This window comes from Cervus canadensis, chromosome X (genome assembly GCF_019320065.1).
Source record: "Cervus canadensis isolate Bull #8, Minnesota chromosome X, ASM1932006v1, whole genome shotgun sequence".
NCBI lineage: Eukaryota > Metazoa > Chordata > Mammalia > Artiodactyla > Cervidae > Cervus > Cervus canadensis.
In genome coordinates, this window is record NC_057419.1 from 32160930 (window position 1) to 32172823 (window position 11894).

General features: G+C 37.1%; 1 protein-coding gene across 1 annotated transcript; it reads right to left on the reverse strand.

The window, feature by feature from the left end:
- Positions 1-1749: 1749 nt before the first annotated feature.
- Positions 1750-5848, reverse strand: LOC122435324 (cytochrome c oxidase subunit 7B, mitochondrial). The gene is made up of 3 exons (XM_043459417.1): positions 5693-5848; positions 3080-3204; positions 1750-1950 (listed from the first exon to the last, which is right to left on the reverse strand). The coding sequence occupies exons 1-3, from the start codon at positions 5730-5732 to the stop codon at positions 1873-1875; spliced, it is 243 nt and encodes an 80-aa protein (XP_043315352.1). The 5' UTR covers positions 5733-5848; the 3' UTR covers positions 1750-1872.
- Positions 5849-11894: the final 6046 nt, after the last annotated feature.

Consider the following 11894-nt stretch of genomic DNA (forward strand, 5'->3'; position numbering starts at 1 on the left):
TTAAACTACAGCTTCATTTCTGTAGTGGCCATAGTAATCTTTTATAACTACTCATCAGCCAAGACTAAAAAGTTTTTAAAAAAAGTATTTTCAAGATCCAACTACCACCAACCAAACTTGATACATAAAGGCAACACATGCTGGTAAAGTCATACTATTCTTCTTTTGCCTTATTAAATAGTGACAATTAGTCACACTTATCTGACAGAAGTGGTACTGAATAATACTGAAATTACATTAGAAATTCGTCAGTGCCAACTTAAGGAACAAAGGTTGAAACTTCCTTAGTGTTTAATTTGCTTAATCATGTTGGTTAGCATGCAATTGATACTTTAACATTCTAAATAATAACATGTTTCAATATTTAATCAAAAGTGGCACTATGTAGTTACTAATCTTGGAACCTTTTATTAAAATGATATTCAAATATTTTTTCCTACTTACGACTTGAAATTACTGGCTTTGGTACATTTAATGAGAAAACAGGACATGTTGCCATAAGAGCAATTCTTTTAGTATTTCATATATTAAGTAAACATTCTTCAAATGTTTGCTTAAATATAAATCCTTATCTACATCAGGAAATTCTGGAGATTCCTAAAAGTCACTTATCTGATAACCTACATTATAAGTGAATTTTAGAAATCTTTTAATTTAGCCAATGGGCTCCCCTGGTGGTTCAGTGGTAAAGAATCCACTGCCAACGCAGGAGATGCAGGTTCAGTCCCTGGGTTGAGAAGGTCCCCTGGAGAAGGAAATGACAACCCACTTCAGTATTCTTGCCTGGGAAATCACATGGACAGAGGAACCTGGTGGGGTACAGTCCATGGGGTCGCAAAACAGTTGGATGCAACTTGGCAACTAAACAATTAAGCAATACAGATAGGTTACTCAACTCAAATTTCATTCTCTGCTTACCTGAGCAATATAAACAAACCACTACAAGAGGCTTACTTCACAGCCTTTGAACAAGGAGTAAAGCAGCACATAGTTTAAGATATTGCGCTTTATTCAGTTACTATCTTACACATAAAATCCAATGTTATAATGAACTCAGGACAATTCACAAATCCAGACGTTGGTATAATTACAGAAAGCCAACAGCAGAGGTCACTAATAGATAAGTGAAAGTAAAACCACATCTCACAGATCCTTCAATAATATCATGAACATCTCAAATAAATGTGCTGAAAATGTTATTAAGGTAAATGTACCAAGGGAGCTAAGGAGCTAGCTAGTCTTCAGACATCTTAGGAGTTCATTTGATAGGACCAGTTTTCTCATGGATCTGGTGACAACTTATATTCTCTTGGCAGGAGTTAAAAAGACTTAATGGCAATTCCAAATATAAACATAAACGAGACTGAAAAGTAGATATAACCAAGATATGAACACCAATTTTTAAACTCAAAAATGACCTAAAGTAACTCTGTGATAAGTTATTCATGAACTGTAATTTCAGCCTACCATAAAGTTGACTTCCAGGTTATAGCTAAACTTTCCTTTCAAACTACCTAAGACAGAAAAGCTATTCAAGAAGTTGTACAAACCCTCCTGCCCCGGCCCCTCACTCACCTGCACACAGAGGTGCATCAGCTTGGCCTCCAGCTGAGGCTCATGTCAGCAGGAAGGAGGCAGCATAGGGCATTAAAAAAATTGTACAGTGTTTTGACCTTAATATTAACACAAAGGTTAAATAAATAAAAGCAATCAAGCTTAGTTTCATTTACAAAAGAAACAAACCTACAATGAAGGTTTCAAGTATACTTTATTTCTTCAAACATGCCATATTTTAATGGGTACATAGTACTTTTACTTGGCATCAATTATGAGTTGATTTTGAAACAATTCATATTAAACCAGCTAGGATGATTACTGTTCTCTCCATTCCTTTGGGGTGACTCTGCCAACAGGCGATGGGTTCCACTCTATTCCAATTTGTGTTGCCATCTGTAAGAATTAAAATGCTGTCAGTTATCAGTTATGTTTAAATCAGAGTCCATGCTCCCTTGGAGAATATTTCCTAAAGTGGCAAAGGTATTCTGCTCTATAGGTTAAAAACACACAGTGCCCTCCATGTAGGCCAAACCTAATTGCTGTTCTAATTCTCTTGGGTAGTGCTGTTCAATAGAACTTCCAGAGATGACAGATATGTTGTCTCTGCACTGTCCAATACAGTAGCCACCAGCCATATATAGCTAGTGAGCAACTAAGATGTAGCTAGCATGACTGAGCAAGTACATTTTAAAAATTTTTTAATTAATTCATATTGATATTTCACATTTCTATACTACCTCCTCAAAATATTGCTTCACTCAACCACAACTACCTAAGTACTGCCAAGGAGGACATGTGTAATATCCCTTCATCAAGGAGCACTTCACCTCCAAAAATGCCCCTGATTACACATTTGTTCAACATCTGTTTATTCTTCTAATTAAGTACACACTTATTTTAATAACATACCTGATTTCAGGAAGATCAAAACAAGAATGAAAAAGGCCTATTAATAAAGTATCTTTAATTATTAAGGCAAGGGATATCTTTTAAAATCAATTTATATATTTATTATAACTTCAAGACTCCTACTTGAACCAGCACTAAGCAAAGAAAGGTGATCCAAGATGGTGAAAACTCTGGAAACCATATAACAAAATGACTGATAGAACTAAGAATGTTTAATATCAAAGAGAAGATCCAGGAAACATAGAGATTTTCCAGTATCTAATGGCTGATACATGGAAATATGATCAGAATTTGTGTTGCAATGGAATGATGGGTAAAATGTGGAGGAGACAGATTTTAACTCAATATAAGATCTTTTCAACAGCTACACAATATGGAAAAGACTGCTTTTTGATCCATAAGTAACTTGTTATTGGAAACGTTAAGAACAGATGATGAACTAATGCTCAATGCTGAGGAAAAACTCCTGCAATGAGTGGGTAATTACGTTAGAAAATCTCTAAAGCCCCTCCTAACTAGAAATGTACACAACTGTGTGAAAACATTTTGAATACATAAACTAAATGGCAATAAGAAAAATCTAAAACAGAGATTATCAGTCAATAGTACTTACATATACCCATACAGCAACACAGAAAGTGGCTCCACTAGCTAATACGGCATTACCATATTTGTCATGGAAATCAGGTGCCCGCTTCTGGTGGATCTGCCTTGCCACTGCTTGCTGAATGGTTTGAACTTAAAGAGAAAAAAAGAGAATACAGGAGAATATCTACCAATTATCAGGAAAAGAGAACATTTGTCATTGATATTGCCACTTACGAAAACCAAGGAAGTTACTCTATAGTATTATGAAGTATAATAAAATGTTAAAATATTGTAGCTAAAAGCAAAGTTGCATACTTTGAAATGCTTCACAAATAAGATGAATTGACAAATGGATAATATGTGATATAACAAATAGTGCAAAATGTTAGTTGCAGAATCTACATGCTGGCTATGTGGGTGTTCATTAGACAATTATTCCAACTTTTCAATATGTCTGAAATTTTCCCCAATACAATGTTGAGTGGGTAAAACAAAGAACAAGTGATGTCAGTAACATCCATGATAAATTGGTATTTGTATAATCCTTGAACTTGGCTCCTACTTCATTAATTTGAGTATTTATGATTTTGATTTTCACAAAAGTTTACTCAGCAGTGCTCAACAACTTGAAAAGTATAATACATAGACACTGTTCTCAGGTAACTTCCAGTCTAGAAAAGGCTATTATATACATAGACACAAACCATTATAATACAAGGAAGTAAAATGTTAGCTAAGCACTTTGAATAGCAGGTAGGATTTGGATATGCAGATATGCGAAAAGGAAATCTGAAAAAAAAAACAGAAACAGAAAACCCAGTGTACTATAAAACCAATCACGTTTGAAGGACAAGTTGTATAGATTAGTGCATGTGTGCTAAGTCGCTTCAATTGTGTCCGACTCTGCGACCCTATGGACTGTAGCCCACCAGGCTCCTCTGTCCATGGGATTCTCCAGGCAAGAATACCGGAGTGGATTGCCATGCCCTCCTCCCAGGGATCTTCCCAACCCAAGGATCGAACCTGCAGGTTTCCTATGTCTCCTGCATTGGCAGGCGGGTTCTTAATCACTAGCACCACTTGGGAAGCCCCTATACATTAGTAAGAGGAAATGAAGCCACTTTTTTGGTAGAGCTAAGTTTCTGAGCAGAATGACAACATTAAAACTTTGCCATTACTGTTATTTTAGTAGAAAGAGTTTTCAAACTGCTTCTGGAGGCACTTGCGGGGCTTGGGAAAGAACAAAGACTAGAAAATGCTTATTTCCAGCTGCTTTTTTTCTTCCTTTCCAATCTAAGTAGCAGGTCCTTATTGTTTCAGAGCCTCAAAAGGTATTTGAGTATGCAATGAAAATCGTATTAAATAGCACTGTTGCTCATTCAATTAGCACTTATGAATATAATGGCTTCTATGTGATACAATGGGTTATTTCCAGAGTTGTTTGACCATTTAATAGTTTCTTAAGGGCCTTACAGGTTTTTGTCACCTTTGGTTACATTTCGAATGGGCAAATCTACAACATTTCACAATATTCTGTTCTAGAGCAGTTAAAAGTGAGCATGTGAATTCCGCATTGAAAGTAACAACCCCCAAACACCCCTCCCTGAGGTCCAAGGCCCTACCTTCTCAAAAGGCAAAGAAAATAAGATTACCAAACAGTTCTGCAACACCTCATGACCTCAACACTCACGTTAGACAAGCGGATTTCTTTAGACCTCTTCTCTGTGACAAAAAACGGTTCAGTTACCACCTATTGATAATTCTATATAAACGTCAACAACTCCATGAGGTAGGTATATTTACTAAGCCCCTATTTTACAAAAGAGGAAAATGAAGTTCAGAGACGTTAAATTATTAGCCAAAAGTGAAAGGGATAATAGACGTGGCTTTTGGAATATGAAAAACCAGTCAGGCAACTATTTTTTCGTTATTGTCGAAGATGCTTCAGTGTTTCGTACACAATCTAGTAATACTTCTAATGACTTTGAGCTGAAAATAAAAAGGTAGCTAAAGAACTAAATGGTAATTGCTTAAAGTCACTTTCATTGTAAAACTTCACGTTACTCAAGGTCACCTTCAGTGCAAATGAAGTATGGAAAAGACTTCTACTTCTCCAATCTAGAGCATTATCAATACATAACTCTGGTTTCAAAAATTCCCTGTACTTATCTAACTTTTAGGTAAGAATAAAAACCACCACAATTACTCAGCTAATAATCCACAAAGAACATAAATGCTAAAGTGCTACCATTTAGCAGGTAGCAGCACCGCAATGAAACCAGGAACTGGATAAGAAGCTCTTTTGCGGGTAAATTGTATCCCCAAAGCTAAAATTTACGAAATTATTTAAGGAAAAAGAAGTGTTCACTGTGTCCCCCTTGAAATCGTAGGCTACCGAATAATGAAACAGAGCAGGGTTATGACTCCAGTAACAGAAACAGAGCTGGGAACCCAAACAGAAACGCTGTGCGATTAGGCTAATGCCAAGGGCATCTTCCCAATTACTTAGGGTGAGGCGGGAGACCGAGCCTTTAGAATTACAAGGTCGGGCTGCAGATGGAAAGAAAGGTCACGAGAGACCACGAGCAAAAATGGATAAAAGTTGGTTGGAAATGATCTGATCACAATTTTTGCTCACCTCTCAGACGACTTAGCGCGTTTTTGGCCAAGGGAAACATCCTGAGGTTGAACACAAAACGGCTGAAACTACAGCTGCTGGCCTCTAGCAGTTCGTCGTCTACTACCCTTGCAGACTCCTGAAAAACAAAATGGCTCTCCGCTGCGCTCTTCAAAGAGATTTGATGAAATCTCTCGCGAGACCTGTAAAAACCTATAGAATTTGTCCTCTTTACCACACGCAAAGTACACGCCTTTTGGGAAATGTAGTTTCGCGATTCATAAATGACTCATTAGGGTATTTATTGAACAATGAGAAAATCGCTGGTCTTGAAGCCAGGTTTAGGGCTCTTTAGAGGAGAACTGAGACATTAATCTTAGACTAGTCATCAAACGCATAAACTTCAAGGTAGTGTTCAGAGGCTTGAGCTTGTATCTCGCTCCACACTAGCCAGTATTTTCTGTTCACTCCAAACTTCCTTTGTTTCTTTAATTTTTTGCTTCCTAATACTACCTACTAATATTTTGAATTTTGAAATGATTTTAAGTTATGAGGGACGTTGCAAAAACAGTAAAAGGAATTCTTTTCATTTTTTTGACTTCAAGATAGTCTATTTTTTTTTTTTTTTTTTTTTTTGCCTTTTTTTTTTCCATTCATCTCTATTAGTTGGAGGCCAATCACTCCACAATATTGCAGTGGCTTTTGCCACACACTGACACGAATCAGCCATGGATTTACATGTGTTCCTCATCCTGAACCCCCCTCCCTCCCCATCCCATCCCTCTGGGTCATCCCAGTGCACCAGCCCTGAGCACTTGTCTCATGCATCCAACCTGGACTGGGGATCAGAAAACAATAAAAGGAATTCTTAATACGTAGAAAAATCTATGATAAAGCAAATTTAACAAATTGTTGATCGTAGAGTCTTGGCTGTGTGTGTTCAGAATACAATTATTTCAATATTTCTGTATGTTTGGACATTTTCATAATAAAATATTATCAAAACCGTGTTTCTTATGTCTTTTGCATGGCAGGCAGTTGCCACCTTTAGTCTCCTATAACTGAAGAGCTCCTCTGCTGTCTTTCATGGTATTAATTTTTTTTCTTAAGTTTCAGTTCAGTTCAGTCGCTCAGTCGTGTCTGACTCCTTGTGACCCCATGGACTGCAGCATGCCAGGCCTCCCTGTCCATCATCAATTCCCAGAGATTTCTTAAACTCATGTCCATGAAGTCGGTGATGCCATCCAACCATCTCATCCTCTGTCATCCCCTTCTCCTGCCTTCAATCTTTTCCAGCATCAGGGTCTTTTCCAGTGAGTCAGTTCTTTGCATCAGGTGGCCAAAGTATTGGAGTTTCAGCTTCAGCATCAGTCCTTCCAATGAATATTCAGGACTGATTTCCTTTAGGATTGACTGGTTTGATCTCCTTGCAGTCCAAGGGACTCTCAAGAGTCTTATCCAACACTACAGTTCAAAAGCATCAATTATTCGCCGCTCAGCCTTCTTTATGGTCCAACTCTCACATGCATACATGACTACTGGAAAAACCACAGCTTTGACTAGACAGACCTTTGTTGGCAAAGTAATGTTGTCTCTTTTTTTTTTTTTTTTTTTTTTTTTTGTCTCTGCTTTTTAATATGCTGTCTAGTTTGGTCATAGCTTTTCTTCCAAGAAGAAAGTGTCTTTTAATTTCATGACTGCAGTCGCCATGTGCAGTGATTCTGGAGCCCCAAAAAATAAAGTCTCTCATTGTTTCCATTGTTTCCCTGTATATTTTCCATGAAGTGATGGGACTGGATGCCATGATCTTAGTTTTTGAATGTTGAGTTTTAAGCCAGCTTTTTCACTCTTCTCTTTCATTTTCATCAAGAGGCTCTGTAGTTCCTCTTCACCTTCACTTTCTGCCATAAGGGAGATGTCATCTACATATCTGAGGTTATTGATATTTCTCCCAGCAATCTTGATTCTAGCTTGTGCTTCATCCAGCCTGGCATTTCACATGATGTACCTTGGTGGCTCAGACAGTAAAGAAGCTGCCTTTAATGCAGGAGACACAAGTTTGATCCCAGGGTCAGGAAGATGCTCTGCAGAAGGTAATGGCAACCCACTCTAGTATTCTTGCCTGGAGAATTCCATGGACAGAGAAGCCTGGTGGGCTACAGTCGATGGGGTTGCAAAGAGTCGGACACGACTGAGCAACTAACACTTACTTACTCACTTACTCTGCATATAAGTTAAATAAGCAGCCTTGTCATTCTCCTTTCCCAGTTTGGAACCAGTCTGTTGTTCCATGTACAGTTCTAACTGTTGCTTCTTGACCTGCATACAGATTTCTCAGGAGGCAAGTAAGGTGATGTGGTATTCCCATCTCTTTAAGAATTTTCCACAGTTTGTTGTGATTCACACAGCCAAAGGCTTTGGCATAGTCAATAAAGCAGAAATAGATGTTTTTCTCGAACTCCCTTGCTTTTTCAATGATCCATCGGATGTTGGCAATTTGACCTCTGGTTTCTCTGCCTTTTCTAAATCCAGCTTGAACACCTGGAAGTTCTCAGTGACATACTGTTGAAGCCTCACTTGAAGGATTTGGAGCATTACTTTGCTAGCATGTGAAATGACTGCGATTGTATCATAGTTTGAACTTGCTTTGGCATTGCCTTTCTTTGGGATTAGAATGAAAACTGACTTTTTCCAGTCCTATGGCCACTGCTGAGTTTTCCAAATTTGCTGGCATATTGAGTGCAGCACTTTAACAGCATTATTTTCTTACTATAGGTAAGTTTATTCTCTCTATTTTACATATGAAGGAAGTGAGTACTGTATCAAGATTAGGTAATTTTAAGCAACTGAACAGGTAATGGACCTTCTGACTCTACAAGTTTGTGCTCTGTAATATATTTGAAGAGTACAGGCCAGTTATTTTGTAAAAGTTCCCTCAACTTTTGTGTACTTGATGTTTTGTAATTAGATTCAGTTAAGGCACTTCTAACAGAAATACTACATAACAAATGTGTTTTCTTAGGGTGTCTTACCAGTAAGCCTATATATAATATTCATTTGTCTCATTTTTTAAATTTTAATTTTTTTTATTTTTTATTTTTGGCTGTGCTGGATCTTCATTGCTGTGCATGGGCTTTAGTTTCCGTGAGTGAGGTTGAATGGGGGCTAGTCTGTAGTGGCGGTGCACATGCTTCTCATTGTGGTGCCTTCTCTTGTTGCAGAGGGCTCTAGGGCACTCAGGTTTCAGTGGTACAACACTGGCTTAGTTGTCCCGGGGCAAGTAAAATCTTCCCCAAGCAGGGATGGAACCCACATCCTCTGCATTGCTAGGTGGGTACTTAACCACTAGACGACCTGGGAAGTCCTTCTCTCATTATTGATAATGCCAGCTTTAATCATTTGGTCAAAAGTGTGGCCTCCAAGTTTCTATACTAAAAAGTTACTGTTTCTCTCTTTCCAATTATTAAGTAATATGAGAATACATTGAGACTATGTGTATATCCTATTCTTTATCAAACTTCCATCCACTAGTTTTTGTATTCATTGATGATTTTTCATCCTGGATGAAGCACTATCTGGAATCAAGATTGCCGGGAGAAATATCAATAACCTCAGATACACAGATGATACCACCCTTATGGCAGAAAGTGAAGAAGAACGAAAGAGCCTCTTGATGAAAGTGAAAGAGAGTGAAAAAGTTGGCTTAAAACTCAACATTCAGAAAACTAAGATCATGGCATCTGGTCCCATCACTTCATGGAAAATAGATGGGGAAACAACGGAAACAGTGAGAGACTTTATTTTCTTGGGCTCCAAAATCACTGCAGATGGTTACTGCAGCCATGAAATTAAAAGACGCTTGCTCCTTGGAAGAAAAGCTATGACCAACTTAGACACAGCATACTAAAAAGCAGATTACTTTGCCAACAAAGGTCTATCTAGTCAAAGCTATGGTTTTTCCAGTAGTCATGTATGGATGTGAGAGTTGGACTATAAAGAAAGCTGAGTGCCAAAGAATTGATGCTTTTGAACTGTGGTGTTGGAGAAGACTCTTCAGAGTCCCTTGCAGTGCAAGGAGATCAAACCAGTCAATCCTAAAGGAAATCAGTTCTGAATATACATTGGAAGGACTGATGCTGAAGCTGAAACTCCAGTGCTTTGGCCACCTGATGTGAAAAACTGGCTCATTGGAAAAGACCCTGATGCTGGGAAAGCTTGAAGGCGGGAGGAGAAGGGGTCGACAGAGGATGAGATGGTTGGATGGCATCACTGACTCGATGGACATGAGTTTGAGCAAGCTTCAGGAGTTGGGATCAACAGGGAAGCCTGGTGTGCTGCAGTCCACTGGGTCACAAAGAGTTGGACACGACTGAGTGACTGAACTGACCTGAACTGATGATTTTTGCCTAAAAGAATTATTAGTATGAAAGTTGCAAAATGATGATTTTTCTAACTCTATCATTCCTTCCATATTTAACACCAGGTATTCTCTTGTAAGGAGAAATTTTATCTTCTACCCTATTTATTTGCTTCTTATCAGTGTGGATTCATGGATTCCAAAGGTTATAATCTATTGCTATCATCATTTGTTTCAAGGCTCAGTAGTCTCAGATGTAGTCAGTAGGATTTCCTTCTGACTTATATAAGACATATTGCTTAAAATTGCTTAATCTTGATACTGTACTCACTTCCTTCATATGTAAAATGGAGAGAATAAGCTTACCTATAGTAAGGCTTATATGTCTTTTTTTTTAAGCCTCCATCATTTTCTTTTTTGAGGATTTCTTTATTTTCTGACACAAGGCTTATCTTGTACTTTCTTTACCCCAGCACTGGAATATATTTTCCTAAGGAGCCTTGATTTCTTTTAGGGATGGCATTTATCAACCTACATCTGGCATTAGGTTTGCTCATTTGTATTGGAGTGTCATTGCTTCTAGTCATTTCAGTTAATAGAGCTAGAAATATATGTTATGAATGATAAATTTATGCAAATACTGCCAATTCCAGTCCAACCCCCAGAAATTCTTCTTCACTTTTCCTTATTTCATATTTGTATCTCCCTTCTTACACAGTGAGAACCCTAGCTCTCAACGTCAATGTTTTTACATATTACATTATATATATTTCCAGATTTGTTATATCACTACGAAAAACAAATCTACTTAGTAGAGTTTAAGATTTGCTTGCAGTTATTTTTTTTTCTTTAGACTAATAGTATATAGTCAAAGTAGTGTGTTCACAAATTATTCAGATTAGTTCTATTTTCTTTAGTGCAGTTGTTTTTCTTTTGAAATAGAGTTGTACTCTCTTTTTCCTGTTTTGTATTTAATTTCAGTTTTTTAACCCTTTCTTACTGATGTGATTTTTAAATGTTTATTTTTAATTGTGGTAAAATATACATGACATAAAATTTACCCTTTTAACCTTTTTAAAGGATACAGTTCAGTGGTATGAAGTACATTCAGATTGTTGTGTAACTATCACTACCATTCGTCTCCAGAACTTTTTTCATCTTGCAAAACCACATGATTTGCTCTTATATTTTATTTTAAAAACATTAACATTATTCCAAAAGTCAAAACTACAAACTGGTATACTTAGAGAATCGTCATTCCCTTCCTTAACTGTTCCACTCCATTTCCTCCAACTCCTGTAGGAAACCAATTTCATTAGTTTCTGATTTAAGCTTTCTGTGTTTTCTCTTGCGAAAATGGTTAAACATGTATATATTTTCTTATTTCATCTTCTATTTCATACACATGTAGCATAACATGTACATACTTTTGCATTGGGCTTTTTCGCTTTAACAATAGATCTTGAAAATCCATATCATTTACACAGTTCTTCCTCATTTCTTTTCCTTACAGTTGCGAAAAACTCCAAGGTATTTATGTTCTATAGTCATTCTCCTACATTTGAACATTTAAGTGGTTTTGAGAATATTTCAATTACAAATAGCGCTGAAATTAATAATTTTGTGCACATATATCTTCTTCTTATTGGAGCAGATCCCCAAAAGTGGGATTGCTGAATCAAAGGATAAATGTATTAGATATTGTTAAGTTATCCTCCATTTTGCATCGCTACCAGCAATGATTGAGGGTGCCTGTTTCCTCATAGACTCAATGACAGCACATATAGAACTTTGCCAAAATGATAGTTGAGATTTCTCTGTGTACTTAAAAACCTTAATTTTTTATTTGTTAAACTTACATGCAGT

Excerpts from the sequence above, each read along its gene's own strand:
- LOC122435324 (XM_043459417.1), bottom strand. The coding sequence starts at position 5,732 with ATGTTTCCCTTGGCCAAAAACGCGCTAAGTCGTCTGAGAG. Across the intron at positions 3,205-5,692 it reads CGCGCTAAGTCGTCTGAGAG|TTCAAACCATTCAGCAAGCA; the intron begins GTGAGCAAAAAT and ends TTTCTCTTTAAG. Across the intron at positions 1,951-3,079 it reads GTGTTGCTGTATGGGTATAT|ATGGCAACACAAATTGGAAT; the intron begins GTAAGTACTATT and ends TAATTCTTACAG.